Source organism: Urocitellus parryii, chromosome 5 (genome assembly GCF_045843805.1).
Source record: "Urocitellus parryii isolate mUroPar1 chromosome 5, mUroPar1.hap1, whole genome shotgun sequence".
NCBI classification, from domain to species: Eukaryota; Metazoa; Chordata; class Mammalia; order Rodentia; family Sciuridae; genus Urocitellus; species Urocitellus parryii.
This window is the reverse complement of record NC_135535.1, coordinates 3,434,964-3,462,859: the sequence shown is the minus strand read 5'-3', so window position 1 is coordinate 3,462,859 and position 27,896 is coordinate 3,434,964. Positions and strand designations below refer to the sequence as shown.

Below are 27,896 nucleotides of genomic sequence, written 5' to 3'. Positions count from 1 at the left end.
AGAGGAGGCCACGCTGGCAGAGAGGGTGTCCATGGGGAGTGCCAGGTGGCCCGGCATGTCCAGTGTTCCAGCTTGGGGGGCACCCTTGTTCATCCCATTCGTCTCCTCCATGGACTGGACTCACGGGCAGTGTGGATACCCTACCTGTGGCATAGAGCCTGGCCGCCTGGGGCTTGGTGCACATCTGGGGGTGTGTGTGCATGTGCAGGGGTGGAGGATGGGCAGGGGGTCGATGGCTGGCTGGACGGATCAGTGAGCATGTGAGCCAGGGGTGGGTGGGAGTGCGAATGGTTGGATGGATGAATCAACGAGAGGAGGGTGGGCAGAGGGTGGAAGGAGTGTTCCCTCCACGGGGCGTACCCTCCCCCCCCCCCCCGGCACACCTTCATGGCCCCACTGGGGGCCTTCCAGGGCCCGACTCCTCCCTCTGCTCCCATGCTATCCCAGGTGCATGTGTCCTCTGTGTCCCTTTGCTCCCTGCTGGCCCATTCACTCGGGGCCTGGGGCCTCACCTCACTAATGGAGGCAGGGTGTCCCTGCCTGTCCCCGCCCACACTGAGCAGTGGGTGGCTGTTCAGCAAAGAGCCTGTTGCCTTGGGACAGGACCAGCCCAAAGGGCTCAGCTAGGGACCGAGTGCCTGGCCAGAGGGGAGCCGGGCAGGAGGAGCACAGATCACGTCACCTGCTCAGTGCTGGGCCCAGCCCGGCACCCGGCCCCAGGGTTAGATGCCCTGCGCCATCTCGCCCTGAAAGGCCATTATCGATTCCTGGTAATCCGTCCTGTGGGTGAAAGCACCGGCCTGGATCCCATTTCTTGTTCTTTACATGGCAAGATCTCGGTGCACTACAGTCCCTGCAGCCCCACGATGGTTTCCTACGGTGCAGTGCTCTCTGGGGGCATGCGAGTGGCAGCCTGGAGGGCGGGGTGTGCACGCCAGGACCAGGCGCTGCCTGGTGGCGTCTATGCAGCGTCCACGGCTTATTCCTGCTTCTGCTGAGTTGACCGGGGACAGAGGGCATGTGAGGGAACGTGGGCAGAGCAGGGAGGTAGTTCCAGGGTGAACCATTTCCTTCAGGCAGAGTGGGTCACCGGGCCACCGGCGGAGGGGAGCTGCCTCTTCCCGGGGCTGAAGGTGCAGGTGTGTGCTCAGCTCAGGAGTCCCCTGGTACCTGTGTGTGGGGGCCTGGCTTTGTCTTCTAGAAAGGCCCATGATGGTGATGGGAGGAACAGTGGGGCCGAGAGTCAGTGAGTCCGGGAGGCGTGGGGCCCAGCCGGCTGTGGGGTGCGCGCGCCACCTGGCCGGGAGCAGCCTCCTGTTTCTTGGGTTTGCGCTCCGGGCTGGGTGGGAAGGAGTTTATTTAAGGGTTATCACTTGATTTTTATTTCTGGCTGAGGCTGGCCGTGGAGTGGTGTGCCGGCAGGACTCCTGCTTCGGAGTTCTACTTTTGCAGGTTTAAAAATAGCCTGAAGCTGCTTTCCTTCCTCCCACCAGCTTCCCTGTGGGCTGGGTGTCGCTGAGCCCAGGGTGGTGGGTAGAGCCGCCGTTGCGCTGCCCGGGCCCATGGTGGGCATGGGCCAAGGCGTCTCCTCTGCCTCCCCTCAGATCAGAATATGGTGGGGAGGGTGCCAGTCAGCGGGTCACCCGCCTTTCTCCCTCCAGACCCTGGGGTGAGGCCTGCGCATGGGCCTGGTGGCAGCCTGGCAGCCAGCTTCCCGGGGCTTCCCGTAGCCTCCACCGAGTGAGCTTGGTGCACAGTGTTGCTGGGCATCTCTCTCGACTTCAGGTCTCTGAGCCTCATTTGCTCCACCCTTTGGAGGCAGGAGCCTGTGTGCAGGGCTGGGACGACCCCTTCTCAGTGTCCCTCAGAGGTGCCACCAGAACTTGATTGGCTTGTCGACTGCTGCAAGGCCCAGACCGCCTTGGCCTCCTTCCCTCCACCTCTCACTGGTCACACTGTGCCCCCTGACTGTGCTCCTGTGCCCTCGGGGACCGTCCCGGTTTCCCTCTGGGGCCATGCACCTGGGTGATCCTGCCTTCCTGGAGAGTGGATTGGTTTGCTGGGTGCGTGTCGGTGCAGCCCAACTTGAGCTGTGCCTCAGGTCTTCTTTTGGGGGCACATCCTTGGGCACTGGGGGTTCTGGCTGCCCTGGCCTCCTGCAGGCTCCCTGACTGTCCTTAGCTGTCTGTAACCAAGTCACCTGAGTGCGCAGAGCCCCAGGCCAGCACCAGGCCCTGGGAGAGGAGCAGGCCCCTGGGCTGGGAGCTGCCCCGCGTGATCTACGGCCTGTGATGTGACAGCATCTGCAGCCCACAGTGCTGGGTGGCGGCCTTGACCGTGGTCCCTACCTGTGGCTTAGCTGCTGGCCAGCGTGGGCAGTGCCCACCTCTGCAGCTTCCTGGCGTAATGTGGCCTGTGTGGGGAGTAGGGTCAGGCAGCTGGAGCCTGGACTCTGAACTCCCATATGTCTCTGCCCCAGGACAAGTGGCAGAGGGTCTCGGCAGAGCAGGAGTCCCTGGCCTGTGGTCTTTGAGTATACTGCAAGGTCACACAAGGCCCACCTGCAAGCGTCGCCTTGGTGACATTCTGCCACCGCTGACCCAGAGAGGTTACCATGAGCGTGTCTCTCCAGGGCTGCGGGTGCGGTACTGGTGAGTCCTGCTGCAGGTGCGTCTGTGGCACAGCTGGCAGTGGGGACAAAGGGACAGCTGGGGTCTGTGCACCCCAGGAGGGACAGCCAGCCTGGTAAAGGAGGCTCCTTGCTTTGTGACCCTCAGAACGCCAGGGGCTGGAGGACAGAAGGTGCACTGTGGGCCGGGGAGCGGAGAGGGCTGCCCCCTCCCCGGCCACCAGGGACTTTCCACCTTGCATGGTGTCTCGAGAGAGTGGAGCAGAGTGGCCTGTGAGTGTCTGCGTGCTGATGCTGAAACACGAGTGGGACCTCCCAGCAGAGGGGCGTGCTGAGGTGACGACGTGCTGGTCTGAGATGGGAGATGGCCCAGGATTATCCACCAGAGACCACCTGGGTCAGTCGTCCCAGGGGTCCTCAGACGGAGGCGGGAGGGATTGAGGAGGAGAGGTAGCCATGGGGTCGGAAGTCAGTGATGTCATTGCTGCCAGGGTCCTGAGCTGTAGGTGCCTCTCAAGTGGGCAACACCAGGAAAGGGGTCGTGCAGCGGAGCGACCCCACACTCGCCTCGAGCCCAGCCAGACCCCTTTTGGGTCTCTGGAGCTGTAAGGGAAGAGCGGTGTTGTCTAAGCCACTAAGTCCGCGGCGATTTTATATATATTTATTTATTGTTCATTAACCCTAATGAGGTATATATGGCAGCAGGATGCATTCTGATTCATCGTACGCAGTTGCTGCACAACTTCATTTCTCTGGTTGTACACCATGTAGCATCACACCATATGTGCAGTCACACATGTACCTAGGGCAATGATGTCCATCTCATTCCACTGTCTTTCCTGCCCCCATGCCCCCTCCTTCCCCTCCCCTTTGCCCAGTCATAGTTCTCCATTTTCCCCATGCCCACCCCCCATTATGGATCAGCAGGCACTTATCAGAGAGAACATTCAGCATTTGGTTTTTTTAGGATTGGCTTACTTCACTAAGCATGCTATTTTCCAACTCCATCCATTTACCTGCCAATGCCATAATTTTATTATCTTTTATTGCTGAGTAATATTCCACTGTGTATATATACCACAGTTTCTTTACCCATTCATCTATTGAAGGGCATCTAGGTTGCTTCCACAGTTTAGCTATTGTGAATGGAGCCACTATAAACATTGATGTGGCTCTGTCACTATAATATGCTGTTTTTAAGTCCTTTGGGTGTAGATCATGGAGTGGGATAGCTGCGTCAAATGGTGGTTCCATTCCAAGTTTTAAGGAATCTCCATACTGCTTTCCATATTGGCTGCACTAATTTGCAGTCCCACCAGCAATGTATGAGTGTGCCTTTTCCCCACATCCTTGCCAACACTTACTGTTGTCTGTATTCTTGATAACTGCCATTCTAACTGGTGTGAGTAGCTTTTTAAACTACTCACACCAGTTAGATTTGCATTTCTCTAATTACTAGAGGTTTTGAACATTTTTTTTCGTATATTTGTTGGTCGATTGTATATCTTTTTCTGAGAAGTGTCTGTTCAGCTCCTTAGCCGATTTATTGATTGGGTGGTTTGGTTGTTTGAGTTCTTTGTATGTCCTGAGACTCATGCTCTGAGTTCTTTGTATGTCCTGAGACTCATGCTCTGTCTGACGTGTGGGTGGCAAACATTTGCTCCCAAGCTGCAGGCTCTCTCTTCACCTCACTGATTATTTCTTTTGCTGAGAAGAAGATTTTTAGTTTGAATCCATCCCATTTGTTGATTCTTGGTTTTATTTCTTGTGGTTTAGGAGTCTTGTTAAGGAAGTCGGGGCCTAATCTGACCTGATGGAGATTTAGGCCTACTTTTTCTTCCTTTAGGTGAGAGGTCTGGTTTAATTCCTCGGTCCTTGATCCACTTTGAGTTGAGTTTTGTGCATGGGGGGAGAGAGGGTTTAGTTTCATTTTGCTGCATATCGTTTTCCAGTTTTCCCAGCACCATTTGTTGAAGAGGCTATCTTTTCTCCAGTGCATGTTTTTGTCATCTTTGTCTGGTAGGAGATGATTGTATTTATGTGGGTTAGTCTCTGTTCTGTACCATTGGTCTACATACCTATTTTGGTGCCAATTCCATGCCAGGTTCTGTTGCTATTGCTCTGTAGTATAGTTGAAGGTGTGGTGTTGTGATGCCACCTGCTTCACTCTTCTTGCTAAGGATTGCTTTGGCTATGTTGGGTCTCTTATTTTTCCAAATGAATTTCATGATGGCTTTTTCTGTTTCTATAAGGAATGACATTGGGATTTTAATTGGAATCGCATTTGGGTAGTGTGGCCATTTGACAATATCAATTTTGCCTCTTTGTGGTGATTTTTTACAGCAGCCCCAGGAGGTGGGGGAGGGCTCGCTCCCCTGCACCCTGCTCTGGGGGACCTCGCTCCTGACGGAGGGAGCAGGAGCCTGAGTCGGTGGGGGGCTGCCCATTATGGGTGGGCTGGCTGGCATCCTTGGTGTCCATGAGCAGCTGAGAGCATGTGGAGGCCCCAAGCTGTGGATGCCCGCAGAGCCCAGGGCCTCGGCAGCAGCCCCAGATCTGCAGGACCTGGGTCCAGGCTCGCGGAGACGGAGGCAGGGCACTATTAGTGCCACCGTCAGCTCATGGTTGGAGGGTGTCCCGCACATAGAACCCCGGGGGCTGGTCCCAGGAGGCCGGTGAGCCCCTGGCCTGTAGCAGTCCTTTCCACTTGGCAAGAAATCTTATTTCCTACTCAAGAGGAAAAAGAAAAACCAAAAATGAGCATTTGTGTTGCCTTTGTCCTGTGGCAGGATGGTGGGGCTGTGCACTGCATCTGACCTAAATATGTCACTGTTGGCAGCAGGCGGGCCTCAGTGCCAGGCCTGGGGTCGCCTCATTGTTTGAGTCTGGGAGGGAGACACTGGGCCTCAGCAGGGGGCCATTTGCTCAGTGGGAGAGAGAGAGAGAGAGAGAGCGAGAGAGAGCCTGTGTGCGAGCGCCAGCCCACACACACGAGAGACTAGAGACAGTGGTCAGAAAGCTGCTGGCTTCATTTATCTGGCTCTTGTGTCACCAGGAAAAGGTGGGAACCTCCGCTCTGCTGGGCCAGTGGGAGGAGACGGGTCTGCCAGGCTGCCAGCCGGCCTGCTGGCCCAGGCAGGGCTCAGGCGAGGTGGGAGGAGGGCAGCTTCGACAGTGGGCGCTAGCTTCCTGCACTCGGTGACAGCGAGGGCTGAGGCCCATTTGCTGGGAGCTGCAGGCGAAAGGACCCTGGGCTCCTCTCTGAGGTCCCTGGGGTACCATGTGCCCTTTCACACTCACGGCATCCCGTCCGTCTCAGGAGGGCACCACTGTGCCCACACCCGTCCACCTCTGTCTCTGGGGCTGGTGTGGCCTCCCTGGCTCAGGCTTTGGCCAACGTTCCATTACATGGTGAGTCACGAGATGACCTTTCATGATTTAGTGACAGCAGGAAGGGGCGCTCAGGGGCGGCCCCGCCAGGAACATGTGGTTTCCTGTTCCCCTGCGCTGGGAGGAGCCAGGCATCTCCTCCTGTGCACGTGCTGGAGAGAGGGTGTCTGGCGGCCTTGACCTTGGGGGGGTCGTTGGGGGTTGGGATGTGGGATGGGCGGCCCTCCCCTGCCCAGCCGCCCTGTCTGGAGCAGGCCCGCCCCATGAGGTGTTGCCCTCTGCCCTGGGTGGAGGGTGGAGGCGCTGTGGGACGAGCAGCTCCGCGCTGTGTCCCCAGGCCAGGCTCTCACGGTGGAAGGCAGCTGCTTTGAGTGCACACGTCCAAGGTGCCTGCCCACCCAGGGGTCTCTGCAGCGGCTGATGGGACAGTGGGTTGGTCCACCTGCTGCTCGAGTGAGCCTCAGTTGAGCCCCTGCTTTATGTCGGACTGCAGGAGGGGCCTGATGGCTGAGAATAGGGTCCTGGGAGGTGGCCTTAGAGGGCCCTGGGGGGTGCCCGTCTCAGTGGGCAGCAGGGAGGCCCAGGCCCTCTTCACTGTCATCTGCTGTGTGCCTTTCCCCGAGGAAGGGCCCTCAAGGTGACAGGGTCCCTTCCTGTCGGGGACATGGCTCCGCCCACCAAGCGGGCCAGGCAGGGTCTGGTAAGATCTAACTGAGAGGGGCCACTCGTCCCTGATGCTGTTCTCCAGCTCCCACTTGGACATCTGCCCTGGCACTGTGTTGTCCCCTCTTTCCCTGACCGTGTCCCTGCACAGAGCTGGGCCCAGTGTTTCCCAGTGAAGATACACATCAGTGGGTGTCACACAGTGCCAGGGGACATCATGCACAGGACTGTCAAGTGCCCTTGAATCCTCTGGGGCAGTGTCCCCAGGAACTCTGGTTTAAGCCAGGCCAGGTGCTAGGGCAGAGGCCCTGCAGATGGTCAGGCCTAGAGCTTGTTGAGTTCCCCCCGTGACCCCACCCCGACCGACGTCCTCTGCACCAGCCCAGCCCAGCGTCCCTGGGGTCAGCTGTCCCCCTGTCTCTGGCATGTGTGTGAGCACTTGTGGACCTGTCCCTGCCCTCCGGCCATTCCCCTCATTCTGTCATCTTCTGGAACCAGGCTGGGTCCTAGGGCCAGAGCCAGCAGGGACAGGTGGAAGTCCTCCCCAGGAACCTTCCAGGCTTGGGCTCAGCTCAAGTGGACACAGACTGGGAAACGCAGCAGGCCACCGGGAGCCTGTGCTTGCTGTCCCCTTCTCTGTGGGCCTGGGTTGCCTCGGGGATCCCCCCCTTGCACCCCGAGGAGGAGCTGCAGCCTCCCTTTTGTAGGCCCACCCTGGGTGCCGGCGTGTGTCCAGGGATATGGCAGCAGCTTCCTGCCCGTGTGCTGGCTCACGGACACTTAGGGGCCCGTGTGAACACCTGAGCAGCCTGGCTCACCTCACCCGCAGTGTGCACCTGCCCCGTGGGGCCAGGGCAGCAGGTCGGGGGCCTTGGTCCTCAGTCCCTAGGGAGCCACAGCCAAGGAGAGCCAGGTAGAGCTGCCTGTGAGTGGGCCAGCTCCTCGGGCCACCTGGGGCGGGTCTGCTCCAAGCTTGCCTAGCTGCCCTGTGGGCTTCAGGCACCGGGGGGAGGAGCTGTGGAGGAGGTGTGGGCGGGCTCTGCCGGCTCCAGATGTCCACCCCGGGAGTGGATGCCAGCACTCAGCAAGCCTAAATGTTTTCATAAGGTTTGCTGAGCTCTGGCCTCTCCCCTGGTCCACTTCGACCAAGCTTGGCCTGGACAGCTGTCCTGGAGGGCAGCCTGGGCCATTGTGCTGACCCTGGCCTGAGCTTCAGGGTCTCCGCTTGAGGCCGTGTCTCTGGCTCTGGTGAGGTGGTCAGGAGCGGGAGTGGCTCGGTTCCCAGGAACCCCTCCACGTCCTACCCAGGGGTTCCAGGCTAGCGAGGGCCTCACTTGACCACCAGCAGCGGGCGGCTGCCTCTCCGCAGGGCCCTCTGTTCCCACTCACAGAGTAGGTGATGGTCGGAGCTCCGGTCTGAGGAGTGTCCTGTGCCGCACAGGCCACTGCCGTCCCCTGTGGGTTTCCCTTCTGGAAGGGCTTTGTCTTTCAGCCCTGGGGGTCCCTGGGTGGGACTGGGGTGGTCTCTGCCATCAAAACAGAGGCTAACCAGTCACCTGGACCCACGCCTGCCCCCTGCTGATTCTGGTGGGGGACCAGGTTGGTCCTGGCCTCCACAGGAGGACACCCTGGAGACGGGATGGCCAGGTCACCCCAGGAAGATGCCCCCTCTGTTCTGCTCTCCGGGCGGTCCCAGGCACCCAACCTCGAGGGCCTCGCGTGGGTGTCGTCAGGGTCACGGGCCTGCCTGCCGCTGTGTCTGTGGACGGTCCTGCCTTCGCCTGCTGCCTGCCCTGCCCTGCCAGGAGGCCTCCCCCTGTGGCCCTGGCCTGCTGTGGCTCCAGGCTCTGAGCCTGCGGCGTCACTGCCTGGTGAGGGTCCCTGCAATCCAGGTGCTGTCGGAACTCAAGGAGGGCCTTCCTCCTGGTTGGCGTTGTCCTTGTTGGGGTGATGGGGTTCCTTGGGTCTGCGGGACTTGAGGGGGCTGTCCCTTGGGCCTGGATGCCACTCCCTCGTACCCCAGCCCCAGTGGCTGGGTGTTCTCTGCCCCTGGGCCTCTTCCCACGGAGTCCTCGAGCTCCCAGGACGGAGCCTCTGCCCGGGGGGCCTGCTGCTAGTGGCCGCTGTTGGCTCTGGTGCTGCCACCTCCGTCAGTGTGGTGTGGGCCTGCCACCTGTGTTTCCCCCGCAGCTGAGACAGTCACCCAGGTATTTCATCGTGTAAGAAGGAAGGAGGCGGAGGCATTCTGAAGCCATCCGTCCGATGCCCCTTCTTCATGTCTCTGCTCCCAGTACCCCGCAGCCCTGGGGGGCTGGTGCGCAGCCCCAGCTGGTCTCCGGACTCGGGGTGTGGGGTCATTCAGGAAAGGCCTCAGGACCAGGCACCAGGGAGCCAGCCTGGAGGCCACTGGCGGGAGGTGCTGGAGGTCGCCAGGCTGCCCGTGTGCCCAGCGCCATGGCTGCTGCTGAGGGCTGTCCTCCCACAGCTCCGCTGCCAGCAGTGGGCGCTGTCGCGCTTCTCTGTGCCATCCGCAGGGCCACAGGGTGTGGGGAATGTGGCCGAGGGCAGGGCTGACCTGAGTCCTCTGGGTGAGCTCAGCCAGGGGGATGTGGTCACCGAGGTGTCGGCATCTGCACTCCATGAGGCTGCAGGGGCCTTGGGGCTGGGATGGACGGCCTCCCTGGCCAGGGCCCTGCTGGCTGAGAAAGTAGCCCCTGGTCTTCAGGGCTGCCCCGGGGCCCCTGGAGCGCAGCTCAGGTGTTCCCAGGCACTGCTCACTAGGTGGCCATGCAGGAGTGTCGAAGGCTCCTGGCACGTGGGGCTGGGCAGACGCGCTCCTCAGAGAAGCCCTCAGCTTTGGGCTGTGCCCGGGCCCCACCCGCCTGGCTCCTCCCCGCCCCCTGTCCCCAGCTGGCCGTGCTGGTGGTCCTCTTGCTCTCATCGTCCAGCCCAGCGGCCACGTGCCAGGCAGTGCTCGGTGCACCACACAGCCTGCGCCGGGCAGGGGGCAGCAGCTGGGCTCCTGGACCTTGGGCTCATGGGCACCCCGATGTGGACCAGCAGGCTGCAGGGTTCAGAGAGAGCAGCTCCTCGAATGGCCCCGTGAAACCTGAACAGCTGTGTGGGAAAAGGACTTGTCCCCAAAGCACAGGCTGCACCTCCCAGGGGGCAGGGAGCGTCCCGTTGGCCCCGTGGTGGGGCCAGAGGTGCCTTGGAGAAGAAACAGGGAGCCGGTGTCTGCAGGCATCGGCTCTCTGCTTCCCTGAGCTCTTCCATCTCGTGTTTTGAGTGTCACCTGCACCAGCGCCAGGAGGGCAGCAGGGGGGCACGCAGCGGGGGGGCAGAGGAGGAGGAGACGCCCGTCTCCTGTCCCTGCCTGGCGCAGGTGGGCAGCAGGAATGGGGGAGACCTGAGGTGCAGGGAGGAGCCTGAGCAGACACACGGACCTGTGGCCCAGACCCCAGACCCCACGTCTGGGTCCTGGGTACCAGCTGCGAGCGTGTCTCTGCCACCCATGCTGAATGCCTGGGCTGAGGCCCTCCGTCCACCACCCTGGCCTCTCCCCACAAGGGCCTAAGTGGGACCGGGGAGCCCAGGCTGCTGACCGCCCCTCCCCCTGCCTGTGGGAGGACTCCAGGGCCCTCAGGTGGACTAACAGCTGCCCCGTGCCCTCTGACTGAAACCTGCCCAGCCCCTCCCCTCCCGGGCAGTCCTGCTCAGGCCCTCTGCTGCCCCAGCCTCTCTTCTCCTAGAGGAGGCTGCTGCTCTTTCTGCTTCCTGCCAGGATGCCGGGGTGCCCCAAGGGAGGGGATAAGTTCCTGTCACTCAAGGCTGTGATCCTGGCTGAGCCTCAGCAGTCTGTGGCGTCCCCCAGTGGGGAGTATTGGAAGGAGAGGCTCTCCATCCCCCCATCACCCATCCACCTGTTCTCCCTCCTCCTTCTGTCCGTCACCCACACCCCTGCCCATCTCCACCCCCTGCACATCCCCAACCAAGCCCATTCCCACACCCCGTCCACACCCCTGCCCACCCCACACCCCTGCCCACCCACACCCCTGCCCACACCCCTGCCCACCCCACACCCCTGCCCACCCACACCCCTGCCCACCCCACACCCCTGCCCACCCACACCCCTGCCCACACCCCTGCCCACCCCACACCCCTGTCTACTCCACACCCCTGCCCACCCACACCCCTGCCCACCCCACACCCCTGTCTATCCCACACCCTGCCCACCCCACACCCCTGCCCAACCCACACCCCTGCCCAACCCACACCCCTGCCCACCCCAAACCCCTGCCCAACCCACACCTCTGCCCACCCCACACCCCTGCCCAACCCACACCCCTGCCCAACCCACACCCCTGCCCACCCCACACCCCTGCCCAACCCACACCCCTGCCCACCCCAAACCCCTGCCCAACCCACACCTCTGCCCACCCCACACCCCTGCCCAACCCACACCCCTGCCCAACCCACACCCCTGCCCAACCCACACCCCTGCCCACCCCACACCCCTGTCTATCCCACACCCTGCCCACCCCACACCCCTGCCCAACCCACACCCCTGCCCACCCCAAACCCCTGCCCAACCCACACCTCTGCCCACCCCACACCCCTGCCCAACCCACACCCCTGTCTATCCCACACCCTGCCCAACCCACACCCCTGCCCAACCCACACCCCTGCCCACCCCAAACCCCTGCCCAACCCACACCTCTGCCCACCCCACACCCCTGCCCAACCCACACCCCTGCCCAATCCACACCCCTGCCCACCCCACACCCCTGTCTATCCCACACCCTGCCCACCCCACACCCCTGCCCAACCCACACCCCTGCCCACCCCAAACCCCTGCCCACCCCACACCCCTGCCCAACCCACACCCCTGCCCACCCACACCCCTGCCCACCCCACACCCCTGCCCACCCCACACCCCTGTCTATCCCACACCCTGCCCACCCCACCACCCCTGCCCACCCCACACCCCTGCCCACCCCAAACCCCTGCCCAACCCACACCTCTGCCCACCCCAAACCCCTGCCCAACCCACACCCCTGCCCAACCCACACCCCTGCCCACCCCATACCCCTGCCCAACCCACACCCCTGCCCAACCCACACCCCTGTCCACACCCCTGCCCACCCCACACCCCTGCCCACCCCACACCCCTGCCCACCCCACACCCCTGCCCATAGCACACCCCTGCCCACACCCCTGCCCACCCCACACCCCTGCCCACCCCACACCCCTGTCCACACCCCTGCCCACCCTAAACCCCTGTCTACTCCACACCCATGCCCACCCACACCCCTGCCCACCCCACACCCCTGCCCAACCCACACCCCTGCCCACCTTACACCCCGTCTACTCCACATCCCTGCCCACCCCACACCCCTGCCCACCTTACACCCCTATCTACTCCACATCCCTGCCCACCCCACACCCCTGCCCACCTTACACCCCTATCTACTCCACACCCCTGCCCACCCACACCCCCGCCCACCTTACACCCCTGCCCACCCCACACCCCTGCCCACCTTACACCCCTATCTACTCCACATCCCTGCCCACCCCACACCACTGCCTACCTTACACCCCGTCTACTCCACACCCCTGCCCACCCCACACCCCTGCCCACCCCACACCCCTGCCCACCCCACACCCCAGCCCACCCACACCCCTGCCCACCCCACCCCACACCCCTGCCCACCCACACCCCTGCCCACCTTACACCCCTGTCTACTCCACCTCCCTGCCCACCCACACCCCTGCCCACCCCACCCCACACCCCTGCCCACCTCCTGGCCTGTCTGAGTGTTGGGTCCTGTGGGCTTCTCCTCTGTGTCTTCCTGAGCCGCAGCGGGTCATGGTGAAGCGTCCTCCTTCTGTGCTGGGGACAGCAGGACGCTCCCTCCTCTCTGGTCCCCGTGTCTGTCACCCGCTGCTGTCCCCTTCCCGCCTCACTCAGGACTGGCCCAGGTCCCGCCCCTTGGGAAGGCCCCCCGGCACCTGCCTGGTGACCTCACGTGGGTTACGGGTTCTCCTCACAAGGTGGCTCAGAGCTGCTCTGCTGCACAGGGCCCTCTGCACGGAGGTGTTGGCCTGTGGGTGGGCGGCCAAGGCCCAGGTCCTCCCCTGTGCCCCTGGGTGGCAGTGCCTCGGTGGAATGCACCTGTGGTTAGATTGGCGTGTCGTTGAGCGTCGTAGAGAAGTCCTGGACTGTGTAGGGGCGTCCAGTGAATGGCTCCTTCTACTTGAGCACCCCAGGGGAAAGCCGCTGCCCCGTCAGGTGAGAGCAAATGGGGTCTGGACACTTGTCATGGGGCATGAGTGCTAGTCACTGGCTGCTCTCTCCCCCACAGAGGAAGAGCTCCGGAAGCTGCGAGAAGAGACCAACTCAGAGATGCTGCGGCAGGAGCTGGAGCGGGAGCGGCAGCGGCGAATTGAGCTGGAACAGAAAATGCAGGAGGTGTTGAAGGCCAGGTAATGCTTGCATTAGTCTGTTTCTCTTGCTATAATGAAATACCTGAGGCTGAGTACTTACAAAGAAAAGAGGCTTCCCCGGGCTCACAGTTGGGCTCACAGTTCTGGAAGGTGAAGGACATGGTGCTGGCATCGGCTTAGCTCCAGTGAGGAGCTCTTGGTAATGCTGTGTGGTGGGAGTACATGCCAGAAAGAGGTCCCATCACAAGACAGGAAGTCAGAAAGGCTGACTTCTTTTGTAACAACTCTCTCACGAGAGCCAAGTCAGACCCACGAGAGCTACCTTACTCCCTTCTGAGAGCAGCCCCTGAGACCTGAGGCACCCCCCAGGCCCTACCTGTCCCCCATCCCCACCAAGGACCAAGCGTCCAGCACATGGGCCCTGTGGGAAAGACCAACCCAGACTCTCGTGGGCAGCCTCTCCTCGGTGGGCAGGGTCCTGGAGCTGAGCCCTGCTCAGACCCTTGAGGTGGCCCTCTCCCTGTGAGTGGAGGTCTGTCACCACCCAGGCCTGGGCACAGAACCTTCACCAGGAGGCTCTGACGGGCAGGGACGGGCAGGGACGGGCAGGGCAGGACTAAGAGACATTGGTGTGGGGCCTGCAGAGACACCGGCACCCCCGTCCTAGCCTGGGCCAGCAGGTGTGCCATCCTGTGGGGCTGGCCCCAGGAGGCTGGCCAGGCCTCTCAGGACCCCCGGGACCTGTTTCCCCTGCTTGCTCCCCTTCCAGGCCCCGCTGCCCACTCCGACACTTTCAGCCTCCGTGGCCCCAAGATGGGTCCTGGACACCTTGGCTTCCCCAGCCCCCACTAGGTGCAGCAGCTCAGAGCTGCCTGCCGTGTCCACCCCATCCTAGCTGTCCCTCACCCCACCCCGTGCCCTGGCTCCTGTGGGCTACTCACAGTGACCTTTGCCCTTGGACCTGGGCCCGGGCACTACTGAGCTGCCCCTGGGCTCATGGCCTCCTTGCTCACCACACCTCTGCCCACCTGGTGAGCATGGCAGAGCAGCTCTGCAGGTTACAGAACCAGCCCCGCCCGTCCCGACAGCCCCAGCCCGTCCTCCGCCCAGCCCCTGGCACCGGGAGGCACTGGGTTCGCTCCTCAGCACCACGTACAAGTAAATAAATAAAGGTTTGCGTCCACCAACTAAAAATATTAAAACAAAATGCCGGAAGGATGAGGCTGGAGAACCCAGGCCAGTGGCCCTGGTCCCGCCTCCTGCACCCGCACCCTCAGCACTGCCCACCCCACCCTTGCCCACAGCCGGCGCCACCTGAGGGACCTGCTCCCAGCGGTGGTGGCACACCTCTCCCTTGGGGACACCTGTCCAGACCCTGGCTTCCTGTGGGAAGGATTTTGTCCCTGGGTGGCAGCACCAAGGGTCATCTGTGGTGCCAGATGCCGCTCCCCCTCTGGGCTCCAGGCGGTGTCTGCTCTGCGGAGCTGCATTGGGAGGAGTGTCCAGGTGCTGCCCATCAGGCCACGCTCCCCCGTAGCCCAGGCTCCCCGGGGCCTCCTACAGGTCACTGGGGCCTGTCTGGGGAGGAGTGACCCAACCTTGCTCTGCCATGGCTGTGAGGTCAGCGCCCTTCCCAAACCAGACACAAGCCGTGTCCAGGGAGCATCCTTGGGATTGAGCCCTGTGCAGGGGAGTGGCAGGGGCCTGACCCAGGCTGCGAGACCCAGGGGCGGACGGAGACTCAGGCGCTTGCTGGGCATGGGACTGTGTTCTCACCCACTAGCCAGGGTGCCATCGTCCCCTGCTGCAGAGCGTCCCGTCCAGCTTCACCTGGGGGCTGAGCGCCCCCTGGTGGCTCTGGGTGGCTCTCAGCTGACCTGTGTCCCTGCTCCCATAGCAGCACCAGCACCTCCACTTGCCCACCTGCCAGCACCCCTGGGTGGTGCGTGTGCCCAGCCTGGGTGGCTTCTGAGGCACGAAGGGCCAGCTGTAGTGGGCAGAGAGGAACATGCAGGTCATGACCCAGGAAGTAAAATTGAGGGTCCCAGAAGCACTATGGGGCCCCTCCCCTGCTTTACATGAGGGTGAGAGTTTAGATCCTTCTTTAAACCTGAAGTAGGGGGTGGAGGGAAGAGCAGGTTTTGGGGGAGTGGGTGGCACTGGGCCATCGGGGGAGGGCAGCTCAGGAGAGCTGCCGTGGAAACTCGGCGGAGATGCTCACACAAACCTCTGTTAGTCGCTAAGAAACCCCCAGGAACTCACCTCCCTCTGGGCCGACTTGTTAGTAGACATTGACTGTCCAGGGTCCAGAGCTCCTGGAAGCTTCTGGCTAGCCTGTGGTCTGGCCCACCCAGGCCCTGCCCTGATCTCCCTAGGAAGGACCCTCGCTCCTTGGCCCCTGCCCCTGGACAGCCCAGAATCGGGAAGGTGGGGGCCGGACGGCTCACTGTGGCAGGCGGAAGGCAGGAGGACAGGTGTGTACCGGGAGGGAGGGAGGCCTGGTGACCCAGCTGGGGCCCACCTAGGCTGGGGCAGCAGGAGTGGGGCAGCTCCAGGCCCGGCTCCCACACCTTGAACTGGCTTAGGTGGCGGAGGCTCGGGAAGCCAGGCGTAGAAGCCCGTTGTGTTCCACCCAGACTTGTGGTTCGCACCCAGCGTCCGTGCAGGCCACTGTGGAGCATCGCAGTTAGCAAGCCAGCAGTCCTTTCCCACTAACAGGGCCCCGTGGGCGCTGGCTTTGAGAGTGCCTGTGCCCTCCTCGTCTGAGTCTGCGAGGCACTGCCTGCCGGGGTATCCTGACACACCCGCCCCCCGCTTCCCTTCTGCTGTAAGAGGTGCTGCCCAGCAGCATCGTGGTCAGTCTGCTCCTGACCTCTCGTGTGGTGTGCGCTGCTGGCAGGCACTTGGTGGGTCCTGTGGCTGGCATCCTGTGGAGCAGGTAGAGTCCCTGCTGCTGGACACCAGCCTGGGTGCCAGCCTCATGCCCGAGGGCAGACTGTAACTAAATTCCTCTTTTTCTCTAGCAGGTCACTGTGTTGGGAACAGTCACCCAGCCAGTGACCTGCATTATTAGTAGAGGTGAAACAGTACTGGCCACAGCCCCTGGGGAGGCCTCACTGGCCTCTCAGAGATGCCCCCAGTCCCCCAGGGCCACCAGTGCTGAGGCGAGGCCCAGTTCCCCTGGCCTTGGATCAGGTACCTGCCTGGAGAAGTGCTCTTCCCGAATCCCTCTCTCCTTCAGGGCGTGTCCTGGTCCCTCTGACCAGGACCAGAGGGACACCCAGCTGGGGTTCTGGAGTTACCGTGTGCCCTGGGCTGAGCTTCTGTTCCTGGTGAAGGCCCCTTTAGAAGCCCCTCTGGACAGGGACAGTCCCTCTGCTCTCTGGGAAGTGTGGGCCTGGCCCCTCCTCCATGACCATGGCTCCTACCTGGGGACTCCCCCTCCACTCTGGTGCCTGCCCAACTGCTCCTGAGGCCCTCACCCAGCACCAGCACTACCTGACCTGCCTCATACACATGGCAATCACAGTCCCTGTGGCCGTCACAAGCCTGGGGACATTGGTTCATGGTGCTGTTGTTGTGTTGCTGTGGGATGGGAATGAAGCAGACAGCACCCCTCCCTCTACCAGTGGTGACCAGAGGGACACCACCCTGCGCACCCCCACCCCTGCCCAGGTTCCTGCGAGGCCTGGGAGCTCCGAGCCACAGGAGCAGCTTCAGTGCACCCGCAGCCATGACCAGTGCAGAGGGCCCAGCAGGCAGAGAGCCAGGACAGACAGCACCCAAGCGACCGGCCCAGGACCCAGCTCCCTTGGAGCTTGTGGTCAGAGGTAGTTGGGATCCACAGTGGACAGAGCCCAAGGGGCTGTGAGTACAGCTATGGTCAGGAGGCGGGGCTGTGTGTGACCAGAGCCCAGCTGTAGTCAGGAGGCTGGGCTGGGGGACAGGAAGCCAGGCAAGGGCAGGTAGTTGACGTGGTCGAGCTGGGGCCTGGCACAGGCAGCTGACATGGCCTGGCCCTGCCATGCGGGTGAGTAGGTGGTGGCAGCCGTGTCCTTTGAGAGCAGAGCTGTCTACACTGAGCATCAGCAGGGAGCAGAGTTGGTACTTAGGGTCCCCGTTTACTGGGTATTTCAAAGCAGAACACCTGCACTTCAGGAACACAGCTCAGCTGTCCGGTGCCGTGGGACCTGCCCGTGGGCACTCGGGGCTCCCACAGAGCCAGCAATGCCGCCCACGTGCTGGGCGTGGGCACCTCCCCCGCACCGCGTTTGCACTAATGCACTGACGGCTGTTTGGCCTCTTCTTCCTTCTCCTTAAGAGCCGAGGAGCAGCCGGCGCAGGCTCAGCCGACGCCCAGAGGGCAGAGCCAGGCCAACCACGGAGCAGGTAAGCCCACAAGTGTTCCCTGGGCATCCAGCGGTCTCCTCCCAGCAGCTCTGGGTCAGTGCCTCTCCCTGGGGACCTGGCCAGTCTTCACAGCAGACTGCAGGTGTGAGACCAGACCGAGGCCGCGTTGTCGCATAGAAATGTGGTGTGCTGTCTGAGCCTGGCCCTGCTAAAGGTGGCCTTTCCCTGAGGCTGGTCCTCAAAACAAGGGCACAAGCAGGCAGTGGGGCTGGTGGTGGGAGTGCCCCAGCCCCTGGTTGGGTCAGCGCCCTTTCTCTTGCCCTTGCCTTCCTGCCCTGGGCACCTTTCTTTCTCCTGCCCCACCCTAGCTTTCTTAAGTGTCCCTCAGGGCGGGACCGGGAGCCGTGCCCTGTGCTACCTGGGCCCTGGCCTCCGTGCCCTGGAGTAGAGTCTGTCCCACCTGCTGCCCATGCACAGGGCCTCCCTGCCTGCACCGTGAGCCCACTGTGGGGCTAGCCCACTGTGCTTCTCGGGGGGAAGCGGCCCACCCCTTTTCAGGGTTGCCAGGGCTGGACCCACGGTGGGAAGCCTGATCTTGGCTTAGCTACTGTACCTTGGGTGGTGGCCTCCTGTGGCACTTGGCTCCATGGCCAGCGGTCAAGACTTGAAGTCCTTGACCTGTGCATCTTGGTCATCAAGCCAGAGGCAGAATAAGAGACCCCAGGCCCCCAATGCTGAGTGGTAGTGAGGACAGAGGGGTACGGGGTGGGAAAGCCCAGCTCCCTGGTCCTGCACAGGGCTGGGGACCCCTGTCCTCCTGTCTAACCGAGGTCTGTCTGGACTGCTCATGTCGAGGGGTGGTGGGCTCTTTGTGGGCATGGAGAGAGGAGGTACTGGTCCTCCACGGTGGCCGTGGTCACCCTCCAGGGGGCGGGGGGACAGACACTTGGGTTGCTGCACCCCAGCTGAGGAAGGGGAGCTACAGAGCTGAGCAGCATTGGTGCTGGCGCAAGTGGGAAGCCTGAGGCAGAAAGCTGTTGGGCTCAGCCTCCTCAGAGCCAGTCCTGAGGGCCTGGCCAGGAAGGCACCTCGCCTGGGCCTCCCTACACCTGCCCCCAGCCCCCGGCTGCTTTTCCCCCTCTGTAGGCCTTTTGTGAGCTTAAGTGTGAGAATCCGTCAAGGCAAGGCTGCTGCTTGACCAGCAGACCTTACGCCATGACCCTCTCGGGCCGCAGCCCCACCCCCTCCACCCCAAGCTGTTTGCCTGCCCGTCCCACAGGACAGGGAAGCCCCCAGGAGCCTCCCTGCCTCGTCCTTCCCAGGGACTGGGCCTCCTCCCCTGCCCAGATAGCCGCAGGGCACTCACCCCAGCCACTGTTGGCCTTGGCCCTGTGGCTTCTGTCCCTGAGTCTGAGGCACCTGGGGTTTCTGACCACTGACCACCTGCCCTGAGCCTACAGCACACCTGGTTTGTTTCCTTTAATTTTTAATTGACATATTCATAGTTTATGGCACAGTGTCCAGTGATCACCTGCCCACCTTTCCCACTCCTTATTTATGGCAGGACAGCAGGCCATGCTGTTCCCTGCAGGCGACCCCCACGCCTACTTTCTGAGGGGACCCTGGTCCACCCCACTCTGCTGCTGAGCAGGATGCCTGCCGTGCTGCCACATGGTGGCTTTCTGAGGTCTCAGCTTTTGATGACAAGAGTGAGACCGTCTGCACTAACTCCCTGCCCTCGCCCAGCCCGCTGCCCGGCCGTCCGGCCCCACACATCCCCCGCCCCAGCATTCGTGAGTGTCCATCGGGTCTGGGGCAGTGAGCCCACTTGGTCGCCTCCCAGACAGACCAGAGACAGAGAGGAGGTGCTGGGCACCTGTGGGAGGGGCAGACCCGTGCCGTGGCGCTGGCAGCCGGAGCCGTGCGGGTCCACACTTCAGGGTAGCACCATGTCTTCAGATGGCGGAGCCTTCAGTGGCCCCTCTGCTAGCCCCCGCTGCTCCATGGGGAGGTCCCTACCTTTCTGGGAGGTCCCTACTCATCTGGGCCTCTGCTCTGCAGCCCCCTCCCTGCCCGAGATCTGGGGACACCCCCAGAACAGGCTGCCCAGACCCGTGGTGCCTCTTACCACCTCTGCCCTTTCCCCAGACCGACGTGGCCAGGGACTGTCCTCCCGCCTGCAGAAGTGGTTCTACGAGAGGTTTGGGGAGTACGTGGAAGACTTCCGCTTTCAGCCAGAGGAGAGCACCGTGGAGACGGAGGAGCCCCTCAGTGCCAGGAGGTGGGCGCTGTTCCAGCCTGCAGGACTGCCCGACATGGCTGCTGCCAGCCCCCGTGGCTCTGGGTCCTGGTTCTGGGGGATGTGTCTGACAGGGGCCTGCAGAGCCCGCCCAAGAGCTGAGCTATCTCACATCCACACCAGTCCCCTTGGGGTTTGTGACAGCTACGTGTGGGGACGCTGTATGCAGGGTCCCATGCCCCTGCCAGGGCTCTCCTCACAGTGTGGGCTGTCGGGTTGTGAGCCTGGCCACTGCACCTTGGCTGTCCCTGCCAGGTGGCCTGGGACCCCTGAGAGATCCCCTGCTCGCCAGGGGTGTGGGCCAGATGCAGGCACAGTCTGCTGGAGGTCTTGCCTTCCTACCTAGGGAGCAGTTCTGGGTGCCAGGCTGCCGCCGTGTGACAGTCCTGGTGTCCCCTGACCCCTGAGTGCCAACAGGGCATGGCCAGGCGGGGTGGGGCTGGCCGAGGCACTAACCTTGGCCCGTCTCTCTCCCCTTCTCCTAGGCTAACGGAGAACATGAGGCGGCTGAGTAAGTGTGGGAGCTGTGGGTGGGCGCTGCTCTGGGCATGAGACGAGCTGAACTGCTCTCCAGAAAAATGTGTTTAAGCGAACGAGACCCCTCCAGGCCTCCTGGGGAGAGGCTCAGGTGGAGGTGTCTGGGGGCCTGTAGAGGGCAGAGCCCGCTCTGGCCAGCCCAGCGTGGGGTGGAAGCCGTGGCATTCCTTGGGTGCTCCCCAGGCCCTGGGAAGGGGGTGGTGTGCTCCTGCCCACCAGCCGCCCTGGGGAAGATGGCTTTCCCTCAAAGAACCACTGACCCCAGGAAACCACTGGCCAGTGTTGGGCCCGCCAGGAGCCTGTGGCAGTTTGAGCCTTGGAGTGGGTACTACTTGGGCTGGGAGATGGACCTGACCCTGAGCGTGTGCCATCTGTTCCGTCCCCAGAGCGCGGGGCCAAGCCTGTCACTAACTTCGTGAAGAACCTCTCTGCCTTATCCGACTGGTACTCAGTCTACACCTCTGCCATCGCCTTCACCGTGAGTGGCCCCTGCAGGGCGGGCGGGTGGGGCTCACAGCCTTCCTGGGGCCCAGCAGGTGCTCCGTCTCAGTCTCTGGTCTGTCCAGTGGGTCCACAGAGTGGCCAGGTTGGGTAGAGGTGCAGGGCCCTGGAGGGGAGGTAGCCCTCACGTGATGGTCTCAGGAGAGGGCCTCTTGTTGGGCTCACCATTTGGCCGACCCTGTTGATTGGGGGCCGTGGCTGCAAAGCATCCGCCCTGCTTGGGATCTGAATCCTGTCCTCCTCCAAGCACCTGGTGCTGGGGGCCAGGGAGGCTCCTGCCATATGCATGGTGACCTAGGGACCCAGACGATGTCTAAGCCACCTGTCCCAGGAGGCAGGACATGGGGTGGGGGGCTTTGGAGAAAATGGGCCCAGTGCCCTGCCTGGAATTAGCCTGCAGTGGCTGCCCCAGCACACACAGGAAGACCCGCCCACCTGCTGTGGGCACTTGGTTCTCCACTGGAGCCCCTTACTAGAGAGGGGGCCAGTGTGCTGGCTGCCCCTCACCTGCCTCTAGGCCTGAGGAGGGACCATGGCTCAGGGCACCTTCCAGAGTACTCAGAGGTAGCACTGTCCTGTCAAGGGGTCGGTCACCAGGGATGGCCTATGCCAGGAAGGGTCTGGGATCCACCGTGGCTCTGGGTAGGTGGGATCTCTGAGCAGGTCCCTGGGAGGACTCACTGTCCCCCTGGGGGACTAGCACTTGGCACTCTCAAGATGAAGCTCATGGGGAGGACCCCCCATGTGCTCGGAGGCCCCTTCCCCTGCCACCTTCACAAATGCTCGCTCAGCAGGGCCCCCTCCTGGGGCCCAGGTGTCCTGGTCCCACCTGCATCCTGTCACTAAGAGCTGTACCCTCGGTTCAGGCCCACCTTGCAGCCCCACCTGGCTGGCTCGGGACCTGCCTCGGCCCGAGCAGCCCTGTCCCACCCCTGCCTGCGCAGGCTCCCCTTAACCAGGAAGCCGCCGTTCCCCAGGATGCCCGTCCTGCGGGCCCTCGGCCCTAGGAGTTTGGAAGCTTCTAGAGCCTACCTGGTTGGTCAGAGGAAGAGAGGGAAGCAGCTGGTCCTGACCCCTCTGCAAGGCCTCCTGACCCGCCCCTCCCTCCCGCCTTGTGCCACCTGCAGGTGTACATGAATGCCGTGTGGCATGGCTGGGCCATCCCCATGTTCCTGTTCCTAGCAATCTTGAGGCTGTCCCTCAATTACCTCATTGCCAGGTAGGTGCTGGGGGGGTGGTGCTGTGTCCCCATCGCGTGGGCCAAGTGCCTCCCTCACAGTGTGACCTGAGGCACTGGCATTGGGGCGTGGTCCTCTGATAGGCTGCAGGCCCCGGGCAGGACAGCCTCCTCCTCCCGAGCTCTCTCCCTGCACGGCCGCCACGGGCCCCACGCCCTCCGTCAGGCTCACGTCCTGCAGGAGTTCCCCAACCCCAGGGTGGGCGGGCGAAGTTGTGGGACTCCCCCCCAGCAGTCTGGTTGCTGTTAAATCCGCCCCCAGGCAGCCAGTCACGGTGGCCAGCATTGAGGGCTGAGGACCCCTTCCCCAGCTGGGAGCTGGGGGCTGACAGTTTGAGGTTGTCCCCTGACCCGCCACTTGCAGGTGACACTATTTTAGATTGTGATGGCTTCTGTTTGCCAGGGGCTGGAGAATCCAGTGGAGCATTGTGCCAGAAGTGTCTGAAGCCGTGGTGAGTGCTGGTGGGCAAAGTGCCCCCGTCCCTCCCACTGGGGTAGCCTCGGAACCTGCAGGCCACAGATGAGTCCTGCCCTGGCAGGAGGGGCAGGGTGGAGGCGGCCAGCACCCAGCCTGAGCCCTGGGAAGCCACCCACTCTGATCCCAGCTGGGTCAAAGTTAGCTGCAGAAGAGCAGGTCACCCTGTCCCAGCCTGTCCCCCCAGACTCTTCCTGACTGGGATGTGGTGGGTGGGGAGGTGGACAGGAAGTGAGGTAAGTAGACTGTCCCCACCCAGGGCTGTGGAACTCACATCCGGTCCACTGCCACGCCCACCCACTTCACACCTGCTGTTCTTGCCCAGCTGTGCAGCAGCTGTGAGGCCCGCGTGGTCTGAGAGCAGAAGCCATTCTCAGAAGTTTGCTGGAGAGGGAGGCTTGGGCCCTGGGCGACACCCCTGGGCGTCTCCAGGGGCCTGTCCAGTATTTGAGCTCCTGTGCACATGGAGCACAAGGTCACAGAGGTGTCTTTGAGGCGACGTGCCTGTACCTGCCTGGCCCCAGGAGCCCACAGGCCTGATGTCACCACGGGCTTAGATCAACAGGGATGAGGTCAGGCCCCCATTTGCCTGGGCCTCAGCGTCCTGCCTGTCAGAGTGCGCAGGGGCGGGAGGGCACTATTAAGGTGAGCCGGGAAAGGGAGACCACTCAGCCCTGCACTCTGGGCCTCTGCACCGTGTGAAGGAAGCTGCCACCACCAGCCAGCAGGGTGTCCTCCTCTTGCTGGGGCCCCCAGCCATGTCCCATCCCATCCCCTCTGGCTCTGCGGGCACAGCAGAGTGACCTGCAGGCGCTGGGTCTGGGAGCCTCATGTGGTCTTGTGAGCGTGTTTCTGAACTGTTGAACCTCAGCGGTTAGATTCCCTTTCCCTGTGCCTGCAGGAACCTCCAAAGGAAGACCTGACCGTGTCTGAGAAGTTCCAGCTGGTGCTGGACGTCGCCCAGAAGGCCCAGGTGAGTCGCCAGGCGGGGCTAGTGTTGCGGGCAGCACCCCAACCCAGGCCTGTCTGGTCTGCTGCCTGCTGACTGACCTGCAGCCGACCTGCCGCGTCTCCTGTGGCTCTTCCCAATCTCCGCAGGGATCTGACCTCATGTGGCGGGAGCCCTCCTGGTGGCTGGGCATGTGCTCCCTGGAGGCAGGACTCAGCTGGCCTGATGTCCACCACGGGCACACTCACCTTTGCTTAGACCAGATCCCCCAGACTTGGGCATGGCTGGGCAGGACCAGGGGGCTGATGCCCAAGGAGCCCTGTGTCTTGGGGCCCACCCAGCGTCTCGGTGTGACTGGTGGGCACAGGGGTCTGTAGTTATCCCTGTTTCTTCTTCACACAGAATCTCTTTGGCAAGATGGCTGACATCCTGGAAAAGATCAAGAAGTAAGTTGCCACCCCTCGGTGACAGTGACAGTGGCACCCCTGCGTGCCCTGCCTGACCCCTGTCTCCCTTCCAGCCTGTTCATGTGGGTCCAGCCCGAGATCACACAGAAGCTGTACATTGCGCTGTGGGCTGCCTTCCTGGCCTCCTGCTTCTTCCCCTACCGCCTGGTGGGGCTGGCCGTGGGTAAGGAGTGCCGCGGGCCTGCTGAGCCGGGGCTGCTGGGGACGTCACGTGTCGGGGGTCGCCAGATCCCAGTTCTGCAGGGCGTCTCATGCCTGCAGGGGCCAGGCTGGCCGTAGGTCCTGACCTTCCTCTGCATCTTCTCAAAGCTGCTTTAAGGTGGGAGAAGCGAGGCGGCCTGAAGTCCTGCGCGAGGCAGGACGATGGCTCTTGCTCAGGCTCGTCCTCTGCTCATCAGAGGCCCAGCTTCCCGCTGCGTGGCAGGGCTGCTGTGCTGGCAGCCTGGCACCAGGTGGGGAGGCCCGGAGCCCATCTGAGGGGCAGTGAGCCAGTAGTGGCTGATGGGATCAGTGTCATGGCGTGAAGCCAGGGGCCACATCTTCCTGGAATGCTGGTGTTCTGAGGGTGACCCGTGGTATGGGGAGGTGGGTGTCACTGTGGCAATGACCTCTGGATCCACGCCCACCCTCCTTCTTTCTCTCCCTCTTTATCAGTAACTGGCGTGTGATGTGGCCAGGCCCCGGCACTCAGGAGAAAGCCCACGGGCCTGGGCAGGTGGGGTCTCAGCCAGCACGGGGTGGTTGCACGAGTCGTGAGAGCAGGGAGTTGGGTGGGAGGAGGTTCGCTTCATGCTGAGCTGGGAGGTTGTGTGTTGTCACCCGTGTGCTGTCAAGCCAGGCAGCCACTTAGAAAAGTAGCCAGGTGACCGGACTGTGCTCACACACAACTGACCTTTGCTATATGGATGGTCACTGGGAGGGCAGCCTGTCATGGAGGTGCAGGTCTGTTTCTCCTACCAGAAACAGTCAGGTAGCTCACTGGGAGCTCTGTAGGACATAGTCTGCCTCCGGTGGCTCTTACGTTGTCACTTTGCTTATTTCTTTCATAGTATTGGTCATGACCTATGATGGTTTGGACACTTTATTAACTTATTTGCCAGCTCCCCAGACTACAGCCTAGGCAAGAGTGGGTATGGCCTGTGGTGGGAGGAATGTGGCCTGTGATGGGGGGGTTAGGGCCTATTATGGGGGTGGCCTAGGGTGGGGGTGTGGCCTATGGTGGGAGGATGTGGCCTGTGGTAGAGGGTGTGCCTTGTGGTAGAAGGTGTGGCCTGTGGTGGAGGGTGTGGCCTATGCTGAGGGGTGTGGCCTATGGTGGGAGGGTGTGGCCTGTGATAGAGGGTGTGGCTTGTGGTGGAAGGTGTGGCCTGTGGTGGAAGGTGTGGCTTGTGATGGAGGGTGTGGCTTGTGGTGGAGGGTGTGGCCTGAGTGGAGTATGGCCTATGGTGGGAGGTGTGGCTGTAGTGGAGGGTGTGTCCTATGGTGGGAGCATGACCCATGGTGGAAGAATGTGGCCTGTTTGAGGGTGTGGCTGGGATAGGGTCTGGTCTACGGTCGGAGGGTGTGGCCTGTCATGGGAGAGGGCTGGCCTGGGCAGGAGTAGCCCTAGTACTGGCAGTGGGCAGTGGACCATGGGTCCTGACTAGTACCCATGGGGAAGGCAGAGCCAGGGGTTAGCAAGCAGATGGGTGAGGTTGGGGAGGAAGTCTGGGAGCAGAGGACTCTCTTTCCTGTTGGGTGGGTGACAGTGCCCACATCCAGTGCCACAGAACACGCTGGGGAAGGGGGCAAATTTGATCCTGAGGTCGGAAGGTGTGCAGAGTATGGCCATCTTGCCATAGGTCAGAGTATGCGGGACAGCCCCACCTGGGGTTTTGATCACAGAGGGGACGCGTCTCCAGGACAGTGAGGCTGGGGCCAGTGAGGGCTGAGACTGAGCTGGGGGTGGACTCTCAGGTCTGGGAGCTGGCCTGAGCTGAGCTGAGATGGGCTCAGGGAGCAGGTTGGGTCTGGGAGTGGTAGGAATGGACAGGAGGGACACTGGTGGTGGCCTGCAGGGAAGAGGGCCAGCGTGGGAAGCCACACTGAGGCCACTGGGAAGCTGTGCAGGGAATGTGTGCAGAGGGTGCTGGGTGTGGGACGTTCAGAGCCCCAGAGCCCAGCTCCAGTGGGTGACGGCAGGGCCTTGGGGGAGTCTGCGGGGAGAGTGTCCCTGCGTTCCCAGGTGGGAGATGTGTTGAACCCCAGCCCTGGACCGCCACAGAGTAGGAAGGAAGAGGATGGCCTTGCTCAGATGGGGAAGGCGGGAAGGCCACCACCAGCCTGAGGTCATGGTCCTGAGACCGCTGAGGGACCTGGCCCCTGACCACTCAGTTCACCTCCCCCAGGCACACCCTGAGCCCTGGTCCACTGTAGGTATCAAGGCCCTCCTGGCACCAGGCCCTGTCCACAATGGACAGGTGGTGGCTGCAGCAAGAGGCACTGAGTGTGATGGCCGTGAGTCCGGGGCCTCACAGCCTATGGCCGCCAGTCCCCTCCTGCTGTGGGTTTGGAGCAGGTGCCCTACCTGGCCGCACAGCGCCCCCAGAGCACCTGGTGACTCCACAAGCAGGTGCTGAGCCGTCCCCCATTAGGCAGGCTGGGCTGCAGGCCCCGGGCATCGCAGACCTCCTCTCCCTCAGGGCTCTATGCTGGTGTCAAGTTCTTCCTCATCGATTTCATCTTCAAGCGCTGCCCCAGGCTGCGAGCAAAGTACGACACGCCCTACATCGTCTGGCGGAGCCTCCCCACGGACCCCCAGCTCAAGGAGAGGGCCAGCGCCACCATGTCACGGAGGGTGAGTCCCCCCCACTCCAGACAGCCTCGGTTCGCTGGGCATCTGATCTTCTCCAGATCTGTGCCCACAGACGGCGTCCGAGGGCATCTCGAGGTTTCCTCTGTGCCCTGTTCTGTGGCCCGTCTGTCCCTGTCGTCTCTTCTGTGAGGCCAGCAACCTGCAGGCCCTTGGGGACCTTCCCTCCCAGATGTTCTAGGAGCCAGGACTGGCCATGCCTGCTACAGCCAGGGGCCAGCGACTTGGGGAGTGACCACTGTCCCTGACTGTGAGACTCAAGGTCAAGTAGCACCTGGGCAGAGCCCCTAGTTCAGGCCTCATGGGTGCTGGGCACGGGGTCCTGAGCTGGGACAGGAGGATGAGTGAGCCTTGGTGCTGTCCTTGGGGTCTCAGATGAGTGGGGAGGGTCCAGGCCCAGCAGGACTCCCAGCGAGGTCCAAGAGGGTTTGCTGAGGAGGCCGCACTGGAGCAGTCTCGAGGGGAGGCTGTTCCAGTGACCCACTGATGGCCCTATCTGGGGGAGGGAGGCTTTGGGTGGGCATGGGTTGTGCTCCCAGGTTCCAGAACAACCAAGCTTGGTGGGACCCTCAGCTCAGCAGGACCCTGAGCTCGGCCCCAGGGGGCCCAACCTGCCACAGGCCCCCCCCCCAGGCTGATGGCTGTCCTGTAGGTGAAGGTTGCTCGAGGAGCGTAGATGCAGGATCCTGGCCCCTGGGACAGGATGAGGGGTCATCTTTGCTGTTGGGTGGCTGGGACCGGGGCCTTCCTTGGGTTCAGGACTGGCCACTCGGGAGAGATCAGTGAACCTGGGAGGAGGCGTCCCAGGATGGAGGCCAGATCCCATGTCCCGTGGCCCTTCATGCTCAGCTCTGCTCCACGTGCTTATGTCTCCTTTGTGGCCAGCTGTCAGGGCCCGACGAGGTGAGGTGTCCGTGTGGAAGTCCCCTGGCCTCTGTGATCCAGTGCTGTGCCATTGCGGAGTCTAGTTTTCTTAAGTTGCTGTCGGTGGCCAGACTTGATCTCTGAAATGTGGGGTTTAACTGCCTCCACGCGGATCACGTGCCAGGCACCTGTGTCCTTGGACTTTGTGTCCAGGCTTTGCCCCAGCACTCGGGGCTA

General features: G+C 62.5%; 1 protein-coding gene across 1 annotated transcript in view; it reads left to right on the top strand.

Annotated features, from left to right (window-relative positions):
• Positions 1–27,896, top strand: part of Gramd4 (GRAM domain containing 4) — a 97,930-nt gene that overhangs the window by 64,996 nt on the left and 5,038 nt on the right. The window contains exons 4-14 of the mRNA XM_026394363.2: positions 13,048–13,168; positions 17,451–17,518; positions 19,628–19,760; positions 20,264–20,289; positions 20,702–20,793; positions 21,944–22,035; positions 22,457–22,505; positions 23,430–23,501; positions 23,880–23,923; positions 23,998–24,107; positions 26,626–26,780. Coding sequence (XP_026250148.2) covers positions 13,048–13,168; positions 17,451–17,518; positions 19,628–19,760; positions 20,264–20,289; positions 20,702–20,793; positions 21,944–22,035; positions 22,457–22,505; positions 23,430–23,501; positions 23,880–23,923; positions 23,998–24,107; positions 26,626–26,780 — 962 coding nt within the window. The remainder of the gene's footprint in view (positions 1–13,047; positions 13,169–17,450; positions 17,519–19,627; positions 19,761–20,263; positions 20,290–20,701; positions 20,794–21,943; positions 22,036–22,456; positions 22,506–23,429; positions 23,502–23,879; positions 23,924–23,997; positions 24,108–26,625; positions 26,781–27,896) is intronic.